The sequence below is a fragment of the Anabrus simplex genome, chromosome X (genome assembly GCF_040414725.1).
Source record: "Anabrus simplex isolate iqAnaSimp1 chromosome X, ASM4041472v1, whole genome shotgun sequence".
NCBI classification, from domain to species: domain Eukaryota; kingdom Metazoa; phylum Arthropoda; class Insecta; order Orthoptera; family Tettigoniidae; genus Anabrus; species Anabrus simplex.
Genome location: NC_090279.1, coordinates 175688084 through 175714920, shown reverse-complemented (window position 1 = coordinate 175714920; position 26837 = coordinate 175688084). Strand labels below are relative to the sequence as shown.

At 37.5% G+C, this 26837-nt stretch overlaps 2 protein-coding genes across 3 annotated transcripts in view; one reads left to right on the top strand and one right to left on the bottom strand.

The window, feature by feature from the left end:
* The window catches only part of LOC137503105 (uncharacterized), a 229468-nt gene that overhangs the window by 135595 nt on the left and 67036 nt on the right, over positions 1–26837 (bottom strand). The gene's annotated exons all lie outside the window — the stretch shown is intronic.
* PhKgamma (phosphorylase kinase gamma) overlaps positions 1–26837 on the top strand; it is a 98937-nt gene that overhangs the window by 52786 nt on the left and 19314 nt on the right. Inside the window, exons 6-9 of one of the 2 annotated variants that reach the window (XM_067159228.2) lie at positions 14600–14629; positions 14735–14841; positions 17778–17875; positions 23469–23552. In XM_067159228.2, coding sequence (XP_067015329.2) covers positions 14600–14629; positions 14735–14841; positions 17778–17875; positions 23469–23552 — 319 coding nt within the window. The remainder of the gene's footprint in view (positions 1–14599; positions 14630–14734; positions 14842–17777; positions 17876–23468; positions 23553–26837) is intronic. The other variant, XM_067159230.2, reaches the window with a different exon arrangement.

Here is a 26837-nt window from a genome sequence, read left to right as displayed (position 1 = left end):
CAGTCCTCCAGGGATCTTCGTATACCAAACTGTGCCACCACTGGTCTACTAGTTGAGCTCCAGATGATGACAGTATTGGCTGTGCTGTCTGTAGAAAGCTCTTTCTAGATCTCAGTATCGAAGATTGAGGTTCACATCTGAACATGGTTGATGAGGATTGTTTTCCTGTTTCTTCTTCTCGACGTTTGCTACCATTCTTCATCTAACGTTGCAAGTTACTATGCCCAACAGACATTAAATTTTATTGACTGGAGTTGCTTGCAAGCAGCCCGTTAAAATTTAACGTGTTTCATTTAGAACCTTGCTTTGATAAAAAATTATTTTCATAAGAAAACTTTAATTTATGAAGTAAATTCAGGTATCTCAATCATAAATATATCAGTGTTTCACCCCAGTGCAGCTTGGACTCATCCGTCGGAAACCGCACCTCTCCAAGACACTGGCTGGCTAGTACACTGAAGCAGTGGTACCAGCTATTACAGATTTTTCATATTTATTACATTTCCCCTCACGATTACGGCATTACAGTCAAAGGAGACATTATTACGGAAAGCGACATTAACACGAAAAAGTAATTTTCTCTGTAAAAAGAAAGAAGGAAGTATGTTCAATCCTTTCGAACGTTTCTGGTCAACCCTCTATGTTTCAATGCTTGTGAGTTGGCTAAGATACTTATTCGATCGTCGCTTCCTTTTGCTACCCATAAGCATTGTGAAATTCATTGTGAATGAAGGACCTCTACTCTGCTCTTCTCTACTATGAAATCTTAAGAAGTACAGTCATTTTTTTTGCAGCAGTAAATGTGCCTGACAGTAAATCTCCCTCAGAAAGAGAGAGTTTTCAGTTTTGATAGAAAAAAATGAGACAGAATTGAGGCCTACATTAAGTACATCTACAGTACACTGGAATTGTTTATGGTTCAGAAGACAAAAATGTCATCACGGGGAGGGGATTTGTTGCTTCAAGAAAACTTACACTGAAAAGCAACTGCTGGGTGCGAAACAAGCTTTAAAAAAATGTTTTATCATTGAATTAACAGGTAGTGTGCAAATGTTATTGTGTAATATGATATCCTTTAGGATAGACTGCTCTCGGGAAGGGTAAATGGGGTGTCATCATCAAGAAGAGAGGAGCATGCTTTGGACTTGACTCAAAAATTTTCTGAGGGCCGGAGGGCGATTACTGATAACCCAATTAAGAGGTTGGTATCTCTGCTGAAGCCGTCCTGGGCTAGGGGAGATAATTTCTCTCCACTTGCTATATGTGTCTTCCTAGGCTTCTGTGATCACTTTGCTTGGCGTGAGTGAAAAGTTTGGCAGTAGAAACCCAAAGTAAGAGCAGATGTGTCGAGAGTGTGCTGAATGTGCTCCTCGTAAAAGGTAAATTATTTTTCCGGACTGAGTGGTTCAGACGGTTGAGGCGCTGGCCTTCTGAACCCAACTTGGCAGATTCGATCGTGGCTCAGTCCGGTGGTGTTTAAAGGTGCTCATATACGTCAGTCTCGTGTCGGTAGATTTACTGGCTTGTAAAAGAACTGCGGGACTAAATTCCTTTACATTGGCATCTCCGAAAATCTTCATAAGTAGTTAGTGGGACGTAAAAACAGATTGGAACTCCGGGATCTTGTCGTCATTGTGAACTTTTAAGGAATACGTATCATAACATCCGCTCGTTAATTGTGACAACGCTGAAAAACCATAGTTTCCAAGTATTTGAAGAGGTTCATGGCTTAGTGGACAATAGAAGCCACAGAAGGATCAACATCAAATAAGAAGAGTGGTTACATCATCGAGCCCACTGTCTGCTTTGAAAGCCATAAGTCACAGCCCTCAGATGTCAACCTCGAGAAGGGGAATATTTACCTACCAACAATTCCTTACTACAAGGAGAAATACCAGCTAGAAGAAATCGACATAGTGGGTCTGATGATTGGAGAGAGGGGAACAATTCCCATTTTTGCCGTCAAGTTTTGGAAACAAATGTCTCTGCCAGTTACATTCGGAGAGATTGCCTTCATAGCCTTAAGAGGTTCATCAGCACGCTAACGTCGACGTGTACATTTGCTTTTTTTTTTTTTTTTTCTTTCGTGGTAAACTGAGGAAATGCGATATACATATTTCAGGTTGTTGTGGGCTACAGATGTGCATAATTTCATTCATAGATGATAATCAGAGACATAATTTATATTCGAGGTTACTATTTTTGTGTCCCCCTATTGGAGTGACATATGATTATTAGGTTGACAATGCAACAGAGAAAGTGCATGTCACCCCTACAGGGGTGATGGCCTTTTTACCTTTGTTGTTGTGGAACACTTGTGCTCTGTGTTGTGAGCTGTTGGTTTACGCACCTTTCAACGAGTTCCTTGTAATTTACAGTTTTGTGACAAGAATTTAATTCATGTTATGTGTGTTTCTGTGTAGAGTAGTGATTACCGATAGAGAGATAGAACAACAACTTGAAAAGGGTTCAAGTTCTGAATCAAGTGATGTTGATATTTCGGCTTTGCGATATGATGCTACATTTTCTGAGTCTGAATTGGACAGTAGTTTGTGTATTGAGGACACTAGCAAAGATTCCGGTGCTGCATCGTGTGATGATTCAACCATATCACCAGCCAGTGACAATTACTGGGGAACATTCTCAGGTTTGCAGAAACATTTTTTTATTCACACATAGCCCTGGTTTACAATTTCCTCTGAGTGCTAAATCTCAACCAGTATGTAAGAATAAAGCAATAATAGACTACAATCCACATTATTTTCCTTGCCATTAATAATTGAATTCTGATGGTTGCGTCTGTCAGAGAAATTCCACCGTCTGTTACGCAATGCATAGCGTGCTGAGAAAGGAATGGGCACCGTGCTGCACTCTATGAACCCCTTACGTGAACAAGCTGTGCAATACACAAGGGGTGACATTGTCTTCAACGTGTTAATAATTCTAAGAAATCATTGTTACAATTAGGTTACCATCTAAATTTCTCAAGTACGGTATATCTATTTCTTCTAAAAATGAATATAAAAGTATACTTTGTCGCAAGGCAGCCTCTGCATGAGAGGAAGTATTTCATAAAATAATATTATTTATTAGTATTACATTGTTTTAATTATGTTGTCCAGTGGAACAACTGCATACAAACACAAGAAACATTATTAGAAATAAAAGACATTGAGGTCCTTGCTGGTCATTTATACTTTGATGTCTATGCATCCTGACTATTGCATTGTGCCATCTTAGAGGTATGTGGTACCCCGGGCTATATGGCACCTGAACTCCTCAAAGCAGCCATGGACATTGATGCCGAGGGATATGGACTGGAGGTTGATGTGTGAGTATAATTGGGGTAGTTCTCTTTGTGTGCATGTCATTGATCTTTGCTGCATGCATCTGCATTTCTTCAGATTAAGCATATGTGAATGGTCAATATGTTCTGTCCTTTAACTGTAGGGAACTCACATTGTTACAGCAACAAAATGTTTAGAACTATAGAGTGGGCCAGCCTCAATTAGGCAGTTTTTAATCATTAATAACCAATCAGTCTGAAAATGGGAAAGTTTTAAGAGTGTTTAAGTAAACTCCTCCTTTACATTACTTAATTGTGTGGTTTTTTTTTTTTTTTTAAGGAAATGAGTTTTGTCTTCACGGTCAGGTCTTTATTCATGAACAACCGATGTGATAGTCGTCCAAATGCTGCATGAACAGCTCCAGTTCTCTTCTCCACATCTTGCTCATAGTTAGGATACTACCCAAGTACGAAAAGTGGTCTACCTGCTCCAGTGGAGTATCTGAGATGGAGATGTTGAAGTGTGGAAGCGTTGTGCCTGGTGAGGGTTGTGCCAGGACCTTGGTCTTTTGAACCTTAATGCTTTCATTAATATTCTGATATATGTCACTGCATGCAGCCATGTTTGATTACTATCTGTCAAGCCAGAGAGTATACACTTCCTCTGATGATTGAAGAATACTATTCTCTGCTAGATACTCTTTGATTCTCTGACCTTCCCCAGCTTCTAAATATTCTCAACAGATGGCATTTCAGTCTGTTGTCACAAGTTTAATATAAATTATACACTGTAACATACCTGTATAAAAAAAATAAAAAACATACTATTAAACAAGGAATAAAGATACACACACACACTATTAAACGAAGAATGGTTGGTTTGTTATATATATGTACACCCTCTGTGCAGGGCTTTTCCCAAGGATATGCGATTATTGAAAGATAGCTTTACTAGCTATGTTCAAAATCTAAAAACGGACGTTACTGTGGTATTGTTCAAAGCAAAGTACAACACACAACCCTGTATCACATGCTTGACACATATAATGTTTGTTCAGCTTGTCATTAGCATTGAAGGGGGGGGGAAACAAGTTTTCATTCACATTTGTATCATTCCACTTCTGAAGTCAACTATTCGTAGAAATTGGGTAAACTGTATTCATTGGCAGCCTCCATAATAACCTGTACCAGTGCAGAACTCAACAAACACAGAAAGAAACCTATTTTCGGAGAATCATCACGTAATATATTGTCTACAACACCTGAATTGCATGAGAGAAATGGTGAAGTATTGGAGCAAACTGACCAACAATTCAAAGAAAATTATACATTTATGTCAGAGAAATTCCACCGTCTGTTACGCAATGCATAGCGTGCTGAGAAAGGAATGGGCACCGTGCTGCACTCTATGAACCCCTTACGTGAACAAGCTGTGCAATACACAAGGGGTGACATTGTCTTCAACGTGTTAATAATTCAATATGTTTTTTCACTTCCAAATATGAAAGCAAGAGCTAAAACATTTCCACCTATTCAATAGTCATTTATTGTAACTACGGAATTCACATTATCATCATGCTGAAGCCATATAACATTTATTCATGAACACCCAGTGTGATAGTCGTCCAAATGCTGCATGGGCAGCTCCAATTCTCTTCTCCACATCTCGCTCACAGTTACAGCGCACAGATAGGATTCTACCCAAGTACGAAAAGTGGTCTACCTGCTCCAGTAGAGTATCTGAGATGGTGATGTTGAAATGTGGAAGGGTTGTGCCTTATACAGTCTACAAGGAGGTTGCCATAATTGTCTGCCACAAAACCGGGACAAATACATATTAGCAAATAATTCCTGCGCTTCACTGTACCTACGTGATCTTTGATGTCACTTTTCCCCCCATGTGCAATCAAAAAATAGCAACTGTAAAGAAAAATATTATTTTTAAATTACCAAGTCTGACTTCAGGTAAACGGTAAACCATAAATGAAATTCTTTCATCAATCATTTGTTCTATTTCTTATATAAAAGAATAAAAGAAACTTACTTGCATTGTATAGCAATCTGCTCCTGTACATCAGAGATGTCTTTGGCAATTGGTGTCATATCATCAGCAAACGCTAGACATTCTGTGTCGATACCCCTTAATTTTTTGTCCTAGTCGGTTACATGGTGCAGCTGCTTTTCTGCACTCTCTGACAACTTTTTCCATAGCACAGTTAAATAGCCTCATATTCACTTCTACCTTGTTTTATTGAAGGAAAATCTTTGGCTATTCATCTTTAAATTTCATTTTCCGTTTCGATGCCATGCTTAAAAATGTTAAATATTCACTCATTCAGAATATCACACTGAATTTAATCGATTCCTACAGATTCTTCTTCTTCAAACATAGAATAGAACAAGATTCTTTCCAGTATTCTAATTGAAAACAATCTGTAACACCGGAAGTACGTAGAAAGAAGCGATAATTCGATAGTTTACTTTGACTACTTCATGGATAAGATCGATAAGGTAAAAATTTAATGGATACTTCTTGAGTCTCGACCATTCAATTTACTCGAAGTTTTAAGAGATTGGGTGGGCGTTTAAATTGTATTTCGTTTAGGAGTAAAGGGATTACTTTTTAAAAATCGAGGACTTTTAGTCAGCCGGACGGGACATTATTTATACCACTCTAATCCGGAACAATCCCGGTTTTCCGGGACATGTGGCAACCCTAGGTACATGAATTGTCTCAGGCTGGGTCAAGCCGCCAGATTGACATGATAGCTATACCATCGGGCTCAAGTAAAGGGTTCATAATAGACCCCACAATTATAACTCAATCACATGGTGTACACAAGGAGAAATGTGATATATATACAAACCTACAATTCCATATTATGCTGAGAAATATCATCTGGATTCTACAGAAGTTTTAGGATTGATGATGGGAGCAAGAGGCACCATTACTCACGCATTTCACAACTTTTGTAAGAAATTTAATTTGGACAACCAACTTATTAAGGACATTGGGTTAGCAGCCCTGAAAGGCTCATTAACAATAGTAAGAATTAATTTATACTCTTAGCTATATCTTTGTCCTGTAAGGAGTTCCTCATGGATTTCAAAATTACATATTTACTTATACGATTTTTATTAACTAATAAGCAGGCTATAATATGGTATATTAGTAATTTATAGACTTATTTCATACGACACTTGAAGTTATCAATCAACTTTTTATGTAAGCTTTGTCTTTTTGGCAGTCTCCAAATGGGAGAAGCAGAAATGAATGCATTTCTGTCTCTCTCATATATTCAAGGACTAGTTTTGGTGTCTCACCATTCCGCATCCTTTGGCCCTGCCTTAGGCTATGTCACACGTTCCTTCCCCTCCCCTTCACCTACCCTCTTTTGCCCGCACTTCAATTCAGTTTGGTCCCCTCATGTAAGTGTGATCTAAAACTCGACACAGTTCGCATGCATCAACTTGATGTTTGGGGTGAATCTCGTAGTGATCTCTTTCTTATTCTTCCTTCCTCTTTTTCTTCTAATTCCTTGCATTTACTCTTTCAGATGAACAATTTCAGAGATCCCTTTTGGAAAGCAAACACAACATTCAACACTGTATGCAAGAGTGAATATTGAATATTACATGAATCTGTTTACATTCAATCAATTGCAACTTGGTATTAAGAAGAACTTTCTAGGTGTCATTCATTATTTTAGCTTTCCAGAAGTGCAACCTTTTATATTTGAGACTAAAACTGTGATGAACATTTTAATAATTTGCCCTAACACCAGAATTCAACAAATATAGTCACACGAACCTACATTATTCATCAAGAATATCTTCCATTCAACATATTTTTAATTGTCTTGTATAGAACTTCGATGAGACATTCCTACATTGTGATTTTTAGCTTGTATAACACTTGTTTTATTATTGTATGTCATGACTTGTTTTAACATTATAATAAACTAATAAACTAATCCTGAATACATGTAATTATTGTTACAATAACTAGTATGGAGACATGCACCATCATTGAAGATGATGAGCTATTGGGCAAAAAAGAAGCCTGATGATGGTCTCTGGTGAGACCGAAACTAGTTTCAACAAATATATGTAACTTTTCTAATGTTATAACAAAACAGTATTGAATAGGTGGAAACCTTTTGCTTTTGTTCACTATATTGCTCTTCAGTACAGATTAATATGAAATTTATTACCTATGACCTTCAATACGGATCGTGAAGTTTATTGCTTATGATTTTTTCACCTTCAGCTTCCTCACTGATGTCATTGTCCGCCTTTTCATCGTCACATTTTATCGCAAAATCTTCAACCTCATAATCACTGTCACTTTCAGTGTCCAGAAAGTCATTATCAGCGTCACTATCAACTAAAAAGTATGAATTTCATCATTGCCAAGGCTTCTCCTCTTTCTCAGTGTAGCCATTTTTGTTGTGGTCAGAAGCACAGGTATTATCCGCAAAACTTTCAGTGATACTTCGTTTTACGGGGGTGAGGAGTAAGGAGGGAGCTACTCTGGTATCGGTAATACTGCCAACTGAATGGAAATAAAATCTGAATTGAATCGATAGTATGATCAATCAATATGAATTTTCTAAACCTTTATTATCTTAAGCCAACAACTGTGTCACACACACATTACATAACATTATATAACATTTCTCAATGTGTATCTTGTTCCTAGCATGAATTATCAGAAATATCACTTTCACAGTCGCCACTGCTATCTGCAGTACTATTAATTACAATCTCGTCCATGGCTATTTCCATGACACGGTCATGCCTCGAGTATTCCTTGTCGAGTTCTTTCACCTTTCTGCAATAACCCGCCCAATCTGCGGCAGATACTGAATGGAATGCTTCGATTGTTAGTCGTCGTAAGTTAGCTGGTGACATGTTCCCGTAATATTTTCCTCACTCATGTTCAATCCTAACCTATATTTTGGCTTTGCTGTGTAAACAACAACAGTACGTGAAGTGTTGCATTTATACCGCCAGATGTCTCACGGTAATGCATAATCGATTTATAGATTTTGTGTCAAAGGTTGCCAATATGAATCTTGAAGATAACCGAGGTCTAGCGATTCAACACTAGGGAGCCGAAGTACCACTAAAAGAATCGTGGATAATATGTATTTCATCATTGCAAGGAAACAAAATTGTAACGTAAATACGAAGAAAAATCAACTCTCTCTCCTTTAGAACTTTTCTGAACTTCTGGTGCAACATTTGAACTGATCGGTCGCTGCACGTATTTTTATGGGCTTGGAAAAATGAGCGCTGCAGGAAAAGTTAAATTTATGGGTTGGCATTGATAGGGTTAAAAGAACATAATAAGATTCTATCATGTCTCACTCAATATTTGTAAATATTTATTTTGATCGAGCTTGATAGCTGCATTCGCTTAAGTGTGACCAGTGTCCAGTATTCGGGAGATAGTGGGTTCGAACCCCACTGTCGGCATCCCTGAAGATGGTTTTCCATGGTTTCCTATTTTCACACCAGGTCACGGCCGCTTCCTTCCCACTCATAGCCCCTTCCTGTCCCATCGTCGCCATAAGACCTATCTGTGTCGGTGCGACGTAAAACAACTTATAAAAAATAAATTATTTCTGTCCAAATCCCTAGGAATTTGAAATATATTGATCTCATCTTAAAGGAAGTCCTGCTTTGTTTCCACTCCACCATTCAACGTGAGGTATTTGAAAAACCGTTGCTCTATATTTCTATATAAGTATCCTGATCCTTTTTTCATGCTCTTCTTCTTCTTCTTCTTCTTCTTCTTCGCAAATGGGTCACTTGGGACCACACGGATACAACATATGTTGACATTTCCTACTTGCCCAGTAGTTCTTCATTTTCATCGATTGTTGCAATTTCTGTTCCTCCGATGAAGTATGTCATGTAGGTTTCTTCTCGTCTTCCTCCAATCCCCTTGTGTGAACAATTTTCCTGATTACATTTATATCCTGCAGATTTGGTGATCCTAGTTCATTAAGGTCTTTTTCTACTTGCTTAGACCATTTTGATCTTGAACGTTTGATTTGCAAATATTTTTGTGTTTTATAAGTAAGTCTGTTGTTGTTCATTTCATGATTTTCCTTTCTTTAATCTCTAAAATTGTTCCTTTAAATTTTTATGCTGTAAATTGAGTGTTTCTGAAACATAAAGAGTTTCAGGTTTGGTCACTGTTAAGTAACGACAAATTTTACTATTCCAGGACATGCATTTTTTGTTATAAACCTTCTTTTTGTGTTGAAAAGCAATTTCCATGTTCTGAATTCCGGAGTTTCTGGTTTATTTTTATTGGCATTTTCAGTGACCCATTTACCTAAGTACTTCAATTTCTTTACTTTTGCAGTTTTATTCATACCATAAGTTTAGGAGGAGCAGTTTCGATATTTGTTTTTTCGTATGAGATTTTAAGTCCTATTTTTGCTGCTTGCTCTTCCAGTATAGCAATCTGCTCCTGTGCATCAGAGATGTCTTTGGCAATTGGTGCCATATCATCAGCAAATGCTATACATTCTGTGTAAACACCCTTTAATTTTTTGTCCTTTACCGGGCAAGTTGGCCGTGCGGTTTGGGACGCGCAGCTGTGAGCTCACATCCGGGAGATGGTGGGTTCGAACCCCACTGCCGGCAGCCCTGAAGATGGTTTTCCGTGGTTTCCCATTTTCACACCAGGCAAATGCTGGGGCTGTACCTTAATTAAGGCTACGGTCTCTTCCTTCCCATTCCTAGGCCTTTCCCCTCCCTTCGTCGCCATAAGACCTATCTGTGTTGGTGCAACGTAAAGCAAATAGCAAAAAAAAAATTTGTCCTAGTCGGTTACATGGTGCACCTGCTTTTCTCCACTCTCTGACAACTTTTTCCATAGCGCAATTAAATAGTAAAGAGGAGAGCCTATCGCCTTGACGTCACCTGGATTTATTTCAAACTCATCACTACATCCATCCATAAACTTTACTTTAGCTGTTGTTTCATTCAGTGTATCCTTTATAATATTTCTTGCTTTTTGGTGGTCCAAATTCTGTTGAAACATTAAGTAGGTAGTAGTAAGACGCAATCTATACTATAATAAGCTTTTTTGAAATTGACAAATGTACACAAGTATGAAGGATGAGTTCTCCACCTAATCAATACTTTATTTTACATAGTGTCAATATTATTTACATAAAAGGACAGTATCGGTTTTGACCTGTAAATAGGTCCTCCTCAGCAGTTGAAGATCCTGCTTAATAGCGATTGCACAGAATAAATACTATTAAAGTTAATGTTAAACAAGAATGCCATTAAAATAAACATGAATGCCACTACTCTAAAAAATACTTAAGGTTAATATATATAGATATGGTACAGTTTTGGGGGTTAGAGGGTTTTTTCCCTGGCCAGGGAAGTATTTTTTAGATTAGTGGCATTCATGTTTATTTTAATGGCATTCTTGTTTAACTTTAATTTTAGTAGTATTTATTCTGTTCACTTGCTATTGAGCAGGTTCTTCAACAGCTGAAGAAGACCTATTTACAGGTCGAAACTGGTACTGTCCTTTTATGTAAATAATATTCACACTATGTAAAATAAAGTATTGATTAGTTGGAGAACTCATCCTTCATACTTGTGTGCTTGAACTATCCATACAGACCATGAAGCTAATAGATTATGATATCGACAAATGTGATAACAATTTTTGTTAGATGTGTTTCGAAAATATACTCTAATGTTTTTTAGAGTCAAAATTTGCTCTGCACATGACCTCCCTTTTCTGAATCCACCTTGGTATTCACCAGTTTGGTGGTCCAGTTTATTCTCTGCCCAGTTTAGTAAAATTTGGAGAAAATTTTATATGTGATCTGTAGAAGGGAGACCCCTCGATAATTGTGCGGATTAGTATGACTTCGGTTTTTTGTATGTGGGGTGTATTATCGCCAGTTTCCAATCCTTGAGGATCCTTTCAGATTGCCAAATGTCCAACATAATTTCTTGAATTTTGTAAATTTCCTCCTGCATTTTTCAAAAGTTCTGCTGTTATTTGATATTAATTACTTTTCATACACCCTGTATAAATATTACAGTAGTTTAATACTAAGAGCCCTATAACAGTCTGACACTATCTCATGGGAACAATCAATTGATCAGTCAGTCAGTCAGTGTAGGGCTACAATGTTATCAGTCATCTCTTACAGAGGGTATATTCCCACTGAAAAATGTTTTGCTGTTACCTGCTTCCCCTAATTTCATTGATTTGCAAACTGAAATATTTGCTCTTTACTACTGGTTTATTCACATCTGCTTAATTCTTCTCCTGTGTAAAATAATTCGTGTAGTATAGTTAACAGATGCATGTTAACAGGGTCTATTTTTAAGCAAATTTCTGTATACTATAATAACAAGAACAACTGTACAAGACAGGTGATTTATAATTAGTGTACTGTCGTTGCATTATATCTCTGCCTCTACGTGACCGTTGCAGGTGAAAGGTCTAGTTGCTCTCAGCACATCTGTTCCTGACAACAACTAGACCTTTAACTTTCTTAGAAATGCAACGGTCACGCAGCGGCAGAGATATAATGCGAGGACAGTACTGTATTTTAAGATATTCCTTTACAAGGTAGCCTGCAAGGCATTCTAATAAATGAAATCCAGTTCATTCTGATCTGCTGGGGCTGTACCTTAATTAAGGCCACAGCTGCTTCCTTCCCACTCCTAGCCCTCTCCTCTCGTCTCCATAAGACCTATCTGTGTCGGTGCAGTGTAAAGCAAATTTTTAAAAAAATTGTCAGTCTGATCTGTTAGTTAATTATTGTAGACATGAGGTAATGAGCCCCTTCATACAGTAAGTTCTGACTTTTCAAACTGTATGTTGATAACCTGAAGGAGGAGTGAACTTCAAGGATTTCATCGTCTTCTTCTTCTTCTTTTCTTCTTCTTGTATTCCTTCATCATTGCACTATGCTTTATTATTCTCTCCTCAGAACAATTTGGACCAGGTTTCCTTTTTATTCTTCCTTTTGTTTTTAAAATCTCTCTTTCTACAGTTTCCTCTTATTTTATTTCTTTCTAAATCTTCCTTGACTTCTTGTATCCAGCTCATTGTTGGCTTTTTTTCCCAAAGGTACTTGAATATCTGTTCTGGTTTGTCAATCTTTTATCATCCATTCTATAGATATGTCTAAAATACAGCATTCTCCATTTTTCTATTATATTTTCTATGTTGTGATATATTTCCTTATTACTTCTTAATTTCCATTTATAATTTTAAAAATGTCTTGTGGTTGATTCCAGTAATAATCGAAGAACATTTTGTAAATGCAGAGAAACATGTGACTTACTTACTTACTTACTTACTTACTTAAACTCCTTATGGAGAGTGCAGGGTTGCAACAAAGGAGCATAACCTTGTTCTGTTCTTAACTCTTTTCCTGTTAATCTTCCACTTCTACTGTCCCTGCTACTATGTCATCCTGGGCCTGCCTTTCCTCCTCTTTCCTTGTAGGTTCCAGTCAAGTTCCTCCTTTACTATATGGTTGTCTGCCCACCACAACATATGTTCCACCCATCATAATTTTCTCACTCTCATTTTCTCTTCTCTAGGATTCTCATTAGTCCTTTTCCCGAGCGTAGCATTAAAGATGATATTTGGCCACCAAATCCCCAGTATGTTCCTTAGGCATTGCTGATGGATATCTACAGTTTGTTGTTTTCTGTAGGATGGGACAGCTTCACATTACTTGATTTTTGTCTCCAATTCATTGGATCTTTGTATCGGGTGTTAAGTTGCAAAAGCACTCTTGGCTGTATTAATGCAGCTGTTAACATCCACTGTTGTTTCTCCATCTGCATTGATGATGCTGCTGAGGTAGCAGAATTTGTCTGTTTCTCGGTGGCTTGTTCTCTGAGAGTAAACTCGTGGGTATTCAAATTCTTCAACCTTGTCTCTTTCATGTTTTGAGTCTTTTTGAGCCTCAGTTTCTAAGTTTGTCAGCTTCATCTTCATGTTAGACACAGGTCATCCCCAAAATCCGGATCCTCCAGTCATTTGTTGAGGTTCGACCTTTATTCTTGGCTTTCTAGACCGGAGCCGCCATCTTACCGTCAGATAGCTCCTCAATTCTAATCACATAGGCTGAGTGGACATCAAACCAGCCCTCAGGTCCAGGTAAAAGTCCCTGACCTGGCCGGGAATCGAACCCGGGGCCTCCGGGTAAGAGGCAGGCACGCTACCCCTACACTGCGGGGCCCGCTACAGTCATCACCAGGTCCAGTATAATCAGAATTCTCCTTCAAATTATGCTGTCATTATGACATGTAGAGCATCGAGTGTTGTTTGTTAGACCGTTCAGCAATGTTAATTGGTGTATGCATGTTCGCCCTCCTGGAATTTCTGCATGTTCACATCATAATTTCACAACCACCCGCATTTCATCGTACTCGGGATAAAATACAGTAGAATTCTGCTTGGAATAGCCAGCAGGGTAATGTCTCGTCAGTTGCCCCAGACCATAAAATCACCTTGGTTCAGATTCTTTATGAGCAATCTTTTATTTTAATTAATGTTGTAAACTTCTATATTAACTCCTATTCTGCTATAGCAAGCCTAAAACCATACCTCTTATATCTATAAGTACCTATTTGATCTGTTTGTGCCTATTCTGTATGTTGATTCATAAAATAGCTCTTTTTTTTTTTTTTTTTTTTTTTTTTTTTTTTTTTTTTTTTTTTAAAGGCAATTTATTCCCATTTTGCCATAGAATTGTCACGTTTGCATTCATATAGGCCTGTATGCTGACCTGGCGTAATTCAAGTGCCAGTTTTCTGGGATCCCAGACATGACCGCAAAGCTTCAGACAACAAATGAACCTTTGGTGGAAACTCTCTAACTGTTTGGCAGATTTTCAACATCTTAGTTAAAGCATCAGGTAGTAAATGCCAAACTGCAGTGTGTACTTCAGCGTAACCCGGGATGTAAAACCGTTGCATTGATTGGTAGTATTTTAGAAGGTAATTAAGGAAACTGTGGTGTAGTGGTTAGTGTGATTAGCTGCCAACCCCGGAGGCCTGGGTTCGCTGGGGTGGTACCTAACTTAGGGCCATGGCCACTTCCTTCAGGCTCCTAGCCCTTTCCTGTCCCGTTGTTGGCATAGGACCTATCTGTGCCAGTGCGACATAAAGCAAATTGTAAAAAAAAAAAAATTCAGTTTCAAATCATTACTAAATAATGTGACATTCCTAAGCTGAGTATGCATAATTTTGTTAGTTATATCTAATGAATTCTTGTTTTGTTTCTCTTTCTAGCTGGGCATGTGGAGTCATCATGTTCACCCTGTGAGTATGATTATTATTTTGAAATGCTGACAATAAAAAAAAAAAAAAACGAACTTGTCAACCTGAGAGGATGTGACTGAAATGAGTAATGTATTTGTTGGCTAGCCTGGTGGGCTGCCCTCCCTTCTGGCATCGTAAGCAGATGGTGATGTTACGTAATATCATGGAGGGGAAGTACTCCTTCACATCACCTGAGTGGGCAGATATTACTGGTGAGTTGATGTTTTAAAATACTTATTATCTTCTTGTTAATTCCTTTGTAAGTACATTCAGAGGGTGAGCAAAATAAAACCAGCCCAGAAAATATTTACAAGACTGACACGGAATTGACCCTTGTTAATGAACAGGAGATCTGCCCATCACAGGAAATGCTGGAAACCGTCATTTTGATGCACCAATCGATTGCTGTCACATGTCTGTCTTCTTAGTATAATCTCCTTCCTTTGCCCAGGAGTTTTTGGTAGTGTTGGGTTTACCCAGGTATACCACTGTCTTCCCACTGTCTTCCCATCATATGCATTGTGAAACTAACATGTCAACTTGGTTTTAAGAGATGGTTTCCACCTTCCAATACTTTTTTAAACTCTTAAATTAAAGTTTGAGTTTAATGCCAGTACGGAACCCTACAATGAAATTTATAAATTGGAAACATGTTTCTGCACTTTTTCTGACCTCTCTCTCTCTGACAAAATGCTTGAAACGTTTGTGATGGGTATTGCTCTACACAAGGAAATAGCAATGGTGAATGACTAAAATTCAGTGGAATCAGTTGCTAGTCCTTGAGTAGGAACTTTCAGTTAATTAATGACTGTGTTGAGTGATAGTGCTCGAGTCTTGACATGTTCTGTATGGAATGCTGGGGCTATACGTTAATTAAGGCCACGGCTGCTCCCTTCCCATTCCTAGGCCTTTCCTATTCCATCATCGCCATAAGACCTATCTGTGTCAGTGCAGTGTAAAGCAAATAGCAAATGTTCTGTATGAAAGGTCTCAGTTGCATCTTTATGTCGATAAAATAACAATGCATATAGAACTGTAGAAAACTAAATATAGTTCTCATGCATGACATGCACATATAATTCTCTGCTATTCCATATGAGTTTGGTTGAACTTAACCATGTTGTTGTTTGAGTAATCAGTCCATAAAATGGTTTGATGCAGCCCTCCATGCCACCTTATCCTTTGCTGACCTTTCCATTTCTACATAACTACTACATCCTAAATCTGCTCTTATTTGTTTATCATATTCACACCTTGATCTTTGGCTACCATTCTTACTGCCTAACCTTCCCCAAAAATCAACTGAACAAATCCTGGGTGTCTTAAGATGTGTCCTATCATTCTATCTCTTCTTCTTGTCAAATTTTGCCAAATTAAGAATCTCATAATTGTTCCGTATCGACTTTACAGTAAAGAAATGTAAAGAAGATACGTAATTTCAGTAGTCCACCTTGGTCAGTACATTCAATATTGATTAAGAACACATTTAGATACATGTTTCGTCCCTATTGGGCCTTCGTCAGACTTGAAAAAAGAATTAAAAGTTTACAGGAATGCTCTAGAAAAACACCACACTAGAAGTCCATAAGGAAGAAATTATCTTGAAAGGTTTAACTTGTCATCAGGTAAAAAACACAGACATAATCAAAAATCATAAAGAAGAATATACAGGGTGTATCTGTGATGTTACAAACTTTCAGGGATGATGGAGGACAGCAAATGGATCAATTTGAGATAAGGAACCACATTCTGGAAACAATCGAGTCAAAAGTTAAGCAAAATTCTACTCATTTAAGTCTGTTTTCCTGCACAAGTTTCACAAGCTGCTCCATTTAGAACAAATGTTGAAAATGGCATCCCCCTGCATCAATGCAGCGTCGCACAATGTTCTGTCGTACCCGTTTGAATATCCCCGCTGTCATTTGATCAGCGTCGCAGGCAGCGAGAATTCTTGCCAAGAGATCCTCTTCAGTCTCGACAAGTGTCTGATGCACATGTAGTGTACAGTACAGTCGGAGGTATCAGCTTTAACTTCTGACTGCCAGCCGCAGTGGTGTGGTGGGTACGGCGTTAGTCTACTAATCCCAAGTTAATGGGTTCAAACCCGACTGATGTTGGTGGCTTTAGAGGTTGTTTAAACGTGACAACCCCATATCGTTGGCTTCGGGCGCGTCAAAGAACTACTGCGGAATGAAATTCCAACACCCCGGCGTCTGTTAAGAACGGACAGACATTAAACAAATTGGATTATTAATAACTTTTGACTCAAACGTTTCTGGACTACGGTTCTTTATCTCAAATTGATCCATTTGCCATCCTCCATCATCCCTGAAAGTTTGTAACATCATTACGGATACACCCTGTATAACAAAAGACACTCATTATTGAAGTCTTGTTGAAAAGTATCAGTAGCATCAGAAATATCTTTCTGTGTAAAACTTAGGAAATTTTTCCAGAGCATTTCTATATTTATATTCTTTTCCAAGGCTGAAGAAGGCCCAATAGGGCCGAAACATGTATCTTAATGTGTTCTTAATCAACATTTAAGGTATTGACCAAGGTGGACTACTGAAATTACATATCTTCTTTAAATTTCACCAAATCAATCTCCTCTCACCAGTTTGATTCATTATCTCTTAATTCGTGATTCAGTCTGTTCATCCCACCTTCAGCATTCTTCTGTAACACCACATTTCAAAAATTTCTTTTTGAGCTAGTTATCCATGTTTCACTTCCATACAATGCCACGCTCCAGGCTAAAGTCTTTAAAAACATCTTTCTACTTCCTATGTCAGTGTTAAAAGCGAGCAAATTTCTTTACTTAAGAAAGGCCTTCCTTGCTTGTGCTAGCCTGCATTTTATGTTCTCCTTACTTCTGTCCTTGTTAGTTATTTTACTACACAAGTAATAATATTCATCTACTTACTTTGAGACTTCATTTCCTAATTGAATATTTCCTGCATCACCTGACTAATTCCATTCCCATGTACCTTGTATATAACAACTAATCTTTCTCTTACAGATAACATCAGTAAAAATCAATCTATCGGCCAGTATCTCAACCAGAGAAGCATAAGCCTTGGTTAAATTTTGACTGAACTATGTAAATCTCTGTCATTGAGTCTGCATTATATCTGTTATTTTCTAGAACCACCTAAAGACCTCATACGCAAACTTCTTGTGGTTGATCCCAAGAAACGCATCACAATAAAGGAAGCTCTGGAACATCCTTTCTTCCAGTTAATGGTAAATATTCTGTTATTAGCTTTTTTAAACATTTCTTTTGGTTATTCTGTTGTAATTTGGTTAAGATTGAATATATCTTTAGTGCCAGTACAGTAGTTGCTTATGACAGGTTCATTATACAGTTCTGAAATGGATTTAGAAAAAAACAAATACTTTTTGAATAAAAATTTATTATATGCAGTGACTGTTGCACTTGTGGAGTCAGACAGACAGGTAATGATAGTGCTATTTTCAAAAGATAGGGCATACACCTTTATATTACATTGCGCAGAGAGCTCGTTGTTACTAACAATGTACTGTCACCTGGTGAATATGTCTAGTTCAAAGGAGGTTGCAGTTATGACGCGAAAGCCAGTCGGGCAGAAAGAACATGGTAGAGAGAGTAGTGATTTTATTACGCAGATGCTGTGGTGTATTGTTTAGTTTCTCTATTATATAGAAATGATGCCTGTTTTCAGGTTTGCTAATAGAAAAAGTGTACCAGGTGTATGCATAAGTCTTTTCTGGTTTCACTAAGAGATGGCGCCGCGAACAGTGTGCAGCGTATTAATTTGACTACATACATCAGTTTGTTCGTCTGACATTAACCTAGTACAGTTTACGAACTTCATTGTATAGATCCTTATTGATACAGTTAAAATTAAGAAATAATGTTAGGTTTGGTCCACCCAATCAATACACATCACTTTATAAGTGAACTATTTAATTAAACAACATATTAAATATAAATAGGGACATGTTTTCGTCTCTCTTCGTGACTTCAACATCCATAAAATCTCGTGGTAGATTACAAAACTCAAAAATCAGAAACTGAAAAAAATGGAAGAACCCAGTGCCTTTTCAGGACATTTTTAGAAAGGCAAAAGATATAATATAAAAACATTATTTACACAAAATGACTCACTTCTTGCACAAGCTTTTGTTGTCTTCAGTGTTAAAAAATGAAATATAATTTTATATACGTTTCGTATGGATTCAATGTCCATTATTGCTGTCCGTATTTAAAACGGAAGTTCCTTTTGAACTGTGGAGAAAACATTGGAGAAAAAATATACACATATTTATGAGGTAGATTAACACTTCTTGCAAACGGTCTTTCTGCAAAGTTAAATATGAAGGAGCTTACTTGAAAAACGTTGCAAGCATTTCAGTGTGTTGACTGAGGAGATCAAAATTCTGACCTCGGAAAAGGATTGGTACTAAATGCATATCAGAACATTTAAAAGCATTCACTTGTAGAATTTTCTTTCAAACTGAGCTATTCTGGTAGAAGAAATCAGAAGCCTTATGTGACTGCCTGTCATATGCAAAGACCAGCGCTGCATGACGACCATATTTGTGGCTTAAATCTTAAGAATTTCCTTTTTGAAAAAGACAAGGTCTGGAAAGAAAAAGATATAAAAATTAAGAAAAATGGTAAAAACATTTTGTGTTTTCACATTCTGGCCCGATATTTTGTGTTCAGTTCATCTCCATAACTGAGCATGTTTACTCACACTTCGTGAGAGGACTGAGGAGATGCAACATTTGAAGATCCAAGGTTCAAATTCTGGTGCTGATAGCAGCTATTCTAAATGTAGTTTTACCCTGTGTTTTTCTGCATTCCCTCCAGGCAAATGCCGGCACAGTACCTTATTTCAAGTCCTGTGGCACCAACCCTATGACAACAACCAGCTGTAGTTTGAGGAAGCTTTCTTCAAAGGGCTGGATTACGATTAAGTGGCTGCATCTGAACATACTATTCCCCCCCCCCGTTATGATTATCAAAAAAACTGTTAAAATCGTATGCCAATGTTAAAAATAAAGCTACTTCTTTCAGACGAAAACAAAATATAATATATGTTAATTTTGTCCTCCAGAAATGTAGTTAGTTTTTCCATGAGTGAGAAGGTCTATTTCTCCAATTTAAGAAAAATTATGGTTAGTCCATTTTTGCATGCATCTATTCAATTACAGAGTTATCTGACCTTTATTAATATTGGTCCAATCCAACACACACTCCTAGCACTGTTGCGCTGTTACACTGAATACATCTGCAGTGCCACCTGGAACACAATGTTCACATACCAGATGAAACGTTCAAAGTAAACTTCTTCTGCCTGAATACAGACCTCAGACCGTCTTTATACTGAGTGAATGCCTGGTGCAGTGCGTACTATCTGACAGGCTACCAAAATGTGTGCGCATGGAAAGTTGGTTCATCATCAATAGCAGTGAAGCACACGACATACGGTACTAGACATGTCCCCCAAAGGTAAAAGTGCAGGGGGTTCAAGTCAAGAGAGTGAGTTGGCTAAGCAAAGGTCGGATAACTCTGCAATTATGTACTTCTGGAGTTTTGTTCCACCTTGTAAAAGAATATTTAAAAGAATTTCTTTAAATCATTTTTTTCCTAAAGCCACTTCAGTGGCACATCCGATTAGTCATTGACATACTGTTTTCAAAATAGCAGATATAGGTAGTCATTGCCAGTTTGAACAAATGTTGAATAAATTAAATTATTATTATTATTATTATTATTATTATTATTATTATTATTATTATTATTATTATTATTATTATTATCATTATTATTATTATTGTTATTCATTTAGGTGATCTGTGGGCCTCGCTTGACAGTATTTACAATATTTATGCTTCGCTGTCTCTGCCTTTACTTTCTTTTTATTCTGACTCTTACTTCTTTCTTCGTCACTGAAAGGATCAAGGATTTAAGAGAGAGATGCAGATGACATACAGCTGAAATGAAGTTCCTTAGTGGAATAATTGACAAGACACGAAAAGATCAAATCAGAAATGTAGAAATCAGAGAGAGAAAACCGGATCTCTAAAAATATAAGACAAGATAGAAACCAGTAAACTGAAATGGTATGGCCTCATGATGGGAATGAAAGAGGATAGAGTTCCAAAGCAAGTATTTACAGAGAAAATAATAGGAGAAAGACAATGGGGAAGGTCCAGAAAGAAGTAGGTTGATATGGTGAAGGAGAGTATAGAGAAGAGTAGAAGAAATATTGGAGAAAGGAAGGGAGTGGCGGAGAGATACACAACTGTGAAGTACTTGATTCAAAACCCAACCCAGAAGATTGGGAACAGGAAACGAAGAAGAATAAGAAGACAAGGGAATTAAGAGAAGAGTCCCAAATGGCAAATTAAATGAAGTAGAAAAAGAATGGTATGTATTTAAGAAAGGATTTTTATAGAGTGCAATAGAAACTTGTGGATGGAGGAAAGAGAAAGAAAAGCCTTGGTATAGCGTGAAGTTAGAGAGTTAGTGGAACAAAAAAGAAGACAGCCTGTAAAATATGGATGCAAGAGAAAAGTGAAGCTACTAGACAAAGTTGCAAGGAAGCATCAAAGACATGTCGATGTATAGTGAGGAAAGAGAAACAAAAATGTTGGGAGAACTTTACCAGAGAATTGGAAGTAGGTGTGAGAACAGATAGAAAGAAACTTTATAGACTGGTCAAAAAGAGGAAAAGAGAGAGAAAAGAGGTTGTAACAGTAAAAGATAAGAAAGATGCCCTGCTGTTTGATCAAGAAGACATAAAGGAGAGGTGGAAAGAGTATTTTGAAATGCTTCTGAATGTCAAGTGGAAGACAGCAGAGAAAGAGACAGAGGATGTGATGATACACGGTAATGGTTTGAGGGACTATCAGATAAGAGAGAGAGATCTGTGGGAGAAGTTGAACAGGCAATCAGGGAAGTGCATTCTAGGACAGCAGCTGAATGTGATGGAGTGTTACCAGTGATATTATAACAGCTGCTGGCAGTCTTGGACTGTATTGGACAGGAAGAGTAATCAGAACAGTTTGAAAAGGTTAAAAAAAAAAGTACCTATTTAAGAAAGGTGACAAAAAGATATGCGACAGCTATGGAGGAGTTGCCTTATTTGCCCATGTTGGCAAAATAAATGAGAGCAGGTTGTGAGGAAGGAAAGGAAACATCAAGGAAGAAATTTTGGAGAGGATAGGAAATTGCTCAAAATTTTATTACTATGTATTTAAGATAATTAGAAATTGGAAATTACCTACCAAAGCAAAAATCATGATATATATAAATCATATTATTTGCCAATATTGACCTATGGATTAGAATGCTGGACTTGGACACAAAAAAAAAAATCTGAGTAGTGCATTGAGAAATAAAGGAGTTGCAGAGGATACAGTACACATGATCCACATAATCTTGGGTAAAACGAGGAGGGACAAGATAAGAAATTAAACAATATGAAACGTGCTGCAGATCAGCTCCCTAAAAGAACCTATGGAGAGAAATGGGCTGAAATAGTTCGGCTACATCAAAAGAATGGGACAAGAAAGGTTACCAAGAAGAGCTCTGGAATGGACAGAATCTGGAAGAAGACCAATTGGAAAACCATGAATAAGACGGTGGGTGGGGGTGGTGGTGGTGGTGATTATTGTTTTAAGAGGAAGTACAACTAGGCAACCATCCTCTATATAACACTAATCAGAGGGAAAATATGGTAGGGGTCCGACACTTTGAGAAATGAAGGTATCGGCCAAAGAAAGACAAGGGCCACGAAGGGCGTGAAAATGAAAGACTCCCTAGCCCTCGCAAACCTAATAGCGTCGGGGTCGGAAAAGAACAAGAGTTGACCAAGGGGGGTCGGATAGGATAGATGAAAGTGAGGAGCCTGGCACAAGTAAGTGGAAGAAATGCCAGAACTCAGCTGAGGACCCCATGGTTGCCAACCCAGCTCCAAAGTTCAGAGCCCCTGAGGCCCGTTTTAGTTGCCTCTTATGACAGACAGGGGATACCGTGGGTGTTATTCTACCGCCCCACCCACAGGGGGACAAGATGGTGGGATCAGGTGCAGGATGACATAAATTGGAGAGGACTACAGTGGGAGACAGTGATGAATGATAGACTGTGGGGGAAAAAAAGAGAATATTGGAAGAGGTTCTGTGAACGACCTGCATAAGCAGAAACATATCAGAAAGAAGAAGAAGTAGGAGAACAATTGGAAAAAGAGCAGAACATTTTTTGGAGGGGCAGATAGACTGTTGATTTGATATTCGCAATGAGACAGTAGGTGGGGAAAAATTTGAAAGTAGACTTTTATTGACATCCAGAAGGAATATTATGTGTACCCAGAGAAAGAGAACAGAGGGCATTGAGAAATAAAGAAGTTGTGGAGGAGACAGTACACATGATCCAGGTACTGTACAGGAAATGTAAAAGCCGGTGAAGGCGATGATTGGAAAGATAGTTCAGTCTGTTTGCAGAATGGTTAAGAAAAGTAGGTATTAACGTTTAGTCATCATATACTTTTGTGTGCTTCAAATTAATCATTTTCCCATACATGTTCTTCCTTTTTATTAATTCACTCCCAATTGATGCCTTTAATGTACACAAAAATGCAAAGATTGTGGGGAGGTGGGGAATTGTTTAGTTGGTTTCTGGAAATAATTTATTTCATAGTATCTACTTTAATGGCAATAATTATGAAAGAACCAAATGAGAAAGCATTTTTTAAGGCATTCGGTGTATTGGTGTACTTACTATTTTTGTTCTCAATTGTAAAAGATTTATCATTAGTATTTTCTTGACTGCCATATGTATTTGCAGCTGTGGGATCAAGACTTAGCCCCTTTGAAACGGAGCCTTTCCACCTCGTCTAGAAGACTTAGTCGCATCTCGCAGATGGCTCTGGTAACTTATACGCTGTGGCTGAGGGACGGGTTGTCTGTTTTTGTGCCGTCCTGTGTTGTCTTTAGCTTAGTTATCTGGCTGGGATTACACTTGTGTGTTTCTAACTTAGAATTTTTGCCATACTTACAGGTTGAACATGTTGCTGTATGTGATCATGTAGCCTACTGTAGTTCGTAATATTTAGCTGCCGAGTCATTCGTTGATGCTTATTACATGTAGTGCATGGATCTGATAGTGGACTAATCAGGAAGAAATAGTTGGATAATAGATATTTGTAATTTTTAAATGTATTGTAGTTATATTAATCATGCCGTTCAGAAATTTTCCCCTTTGTAAACTTTGTTTATTAATATTTGGTATATTCTCATGTGCAGGAAGAGTACTCACGTGGGTATGAGGTATCAGAATTAAGCTCAGCATCAAAGACTTAACCCTAGAACCAACAATGTTAAATTCTCTTCCAACAGGCATTTTTGAAGAAATTGATTTTAAGTTATAGCACTTATCATTCTTATACATCGTTGTAGAGCTAGAGACTTTCTGATTATAATTCATTATTTATAACATTTTAAATCATAACAGAAAAGTATAAATCAGATGTAAAGAACAGGCAATTAAAAATTTTAAAAATAATATACAGGGTGTATCCGTGATGATGTTACAAACTTTCAGAGATGATAGAGGACGGCAAATGGATCCGTTTGAGATAAGGAACCACATTGAGTCAAAAGTTAAGCAACATTCTATTCATTTTAAGTTTGTTTACCTGCACAAGTTTCCCAAGCAGCTCCATTTACAACCAGTGTTCGAAATGGCGTCCTCGTGCAGTCATGGCATCGTCGCACAAATTCTTTTGTACCCATTAGAATAACCCCAGTGTCGTTTGAACAGTGTCACAGGCAGTGATATCCTCTTCAGTCTCAACAGGTGTCTCATACACAACCCCATGTCGTTGATTTCGGCATGTTAAAGAACTACTGCAGGATAAAATCCCGACACCCTGGTGTCTGTTAAGAATGGGCGGACATTAAACAACTTGGATTATTAATCACTTTTGACTCAAATGTTTCCGGACTATGGTTCCTTATCTCAAATTGATCCATTTACCGTCCTCTGGCATCATCCCTGAAAGTTTGTAACATCATTACTGTATAAATTAATGTTTTTATTACTTATATGGAAATATGATAAACAAAATTCAATATACAGAACAAAGGGAATACGTCTCCATATTCATCATCATCATCATCGTCCTTTCCCCTTATCCGACTCCTGCCGTGTTGCGGCATTTATGACACTTCTCCACCTTCCTCTCTCCTTCCACCATTCTTCCATCATTTTGTCCCAGTCCAGGTTTCTTCTTCTTTTTTATTGAATTGATCCACCTTGTTCTAGGTGTGTGTGTTTTTTTGTATTCTTTCCTCCTCCATTCTCTTTACATGTCCAAACCATCTAAGTTTGCTTCTATCAATTCTCTCATTTAAGCTTTCCATTCCGACCTCCTTTCTCACATCTCTGTTTCTCAGTCTGTCTTTCCTTGTCTTTCCTATCATACATCTCCATATTATCTGGCAAAATTTGAAAATTGTTTCGTATGCAACTTTTTCACTGAACCGAAACGAAGTAGAACACGATGTGGTTCTCAGGATGTAACTCTCGTCCATGTGTTAGAGGTAACTTGGTCATTTCTTCATCGTCATCACAACTTGATGCAGCTGAAAATCGTCAGCTGCAACTCATATCTGAGTAAACATATTCTTCAGCAGTTTACGTTTTCACACTCGCAATGCTTTGTGAACATGTTTCATATGATTTAGTAGCCCAGTCTTGACATGAAACATACGTCCACACCGATCGCATGAAATGGTTGGGGGAGGGCGGAATTGAGCGTGACGGAGCTTCCGTGCTTGTCGTTTATCCTCTTCACATCACAGTCGTTCCTCTTCAAACACCGAAACTGATGTAAATCACCAATAAACTCTGCATTATCATCATCAGCAGTACTCGTGTTTGAAATTGTCTTTGTTGTCTTCAAACTCAGATCCTTCGCTTTGTTCTAGCCAGTCATATAATCTACTCTACTGCTTTTATGAATGATCACGTAACCAGGCGACCCATCAATATTGTTACCATGAGTGGTGGTAAGAGTGTTTAATACGATTATCAGAACAAGAGAGTAATGGAACTTCCCAAAATTTAAGATGCATCAAAATAACAAGTAGATAGCTGTGTCTTGCAATGGTTGAATGGTTCGCATAGTAGTACAGTGATTCATGCAGCAGAGAAAACAAAGTGTTTATGCAGGGAGGAAGAATGCAGGAGGAGTAGAGAAAAACGTGGATGGTTCATATTAACAATTTATGTATATAAATGATAAATCGTTGAGTAACTTTCAAATGAAATTTGCCTAATTTTAGCTACAATCAAAGAGAACAGACATGAAAAAGAAGAAAGGGAATACAACAAGAATAATGCTTATCATTTCAGAACAAGTATTATTAAAGAACTCTCAAGTCATGGAATATTTTCAAGAACAAAGTGGAGTATTTACATCAATGGAAGAAAGTCTTTTATTTTTTCTATTTCTCACAAGTTTGAAAGTTAGATAAAGTATTAAATTTCAACGCATATAGAATTCAAAGGAGGAGCGAAATATTTTAACACTAAAACCAGAATGTTTATTTCCATCTGATATATACATTATTAAATTTCAAATTACTAAACTCTTAATTTAAAATGCATAAAAGTTTGCAAAAAGCTCATTACCTAATTCTTTCCCGACCATAAGAGAAATATAATCATTAACAATAAATACAATGGTAAAAAATTAATTACCAGAATAAATCAGGTACAATTCTTTGAACATTAATCGCAACCAAGACTGTCATATCGGGCGTAGAATGTACTTCCTAAGAAGGTGCATGAGAATTGAACAAACCTACAATATACCAATAGTAGGTTGAGAATAGAAATTCATTGCCGTCTCATTCACACTTTAATGACCCAGAGTGGTCCGCAAAGTAATTTAATTACTAAAAGTCTGGTTTGAACTAAAAATATTAACTAGGGGCCGATGACCTTCGATGTTAGGCCCCTTAAACCAACAAGCCATATTAACTAGACATTATTCCTGAACAAAGTTCTAGTAATCATAAGAGCTCCTAGACCAGTATTTAGACGTTGCTTGAAGTATTAAGACAGACGGCCGAATTTAAATGAAATACCTTGATGAAAAAATGAATTTGACTGTAATGCTCTTCAAATCCAGTACTGAGTAAATCCCAT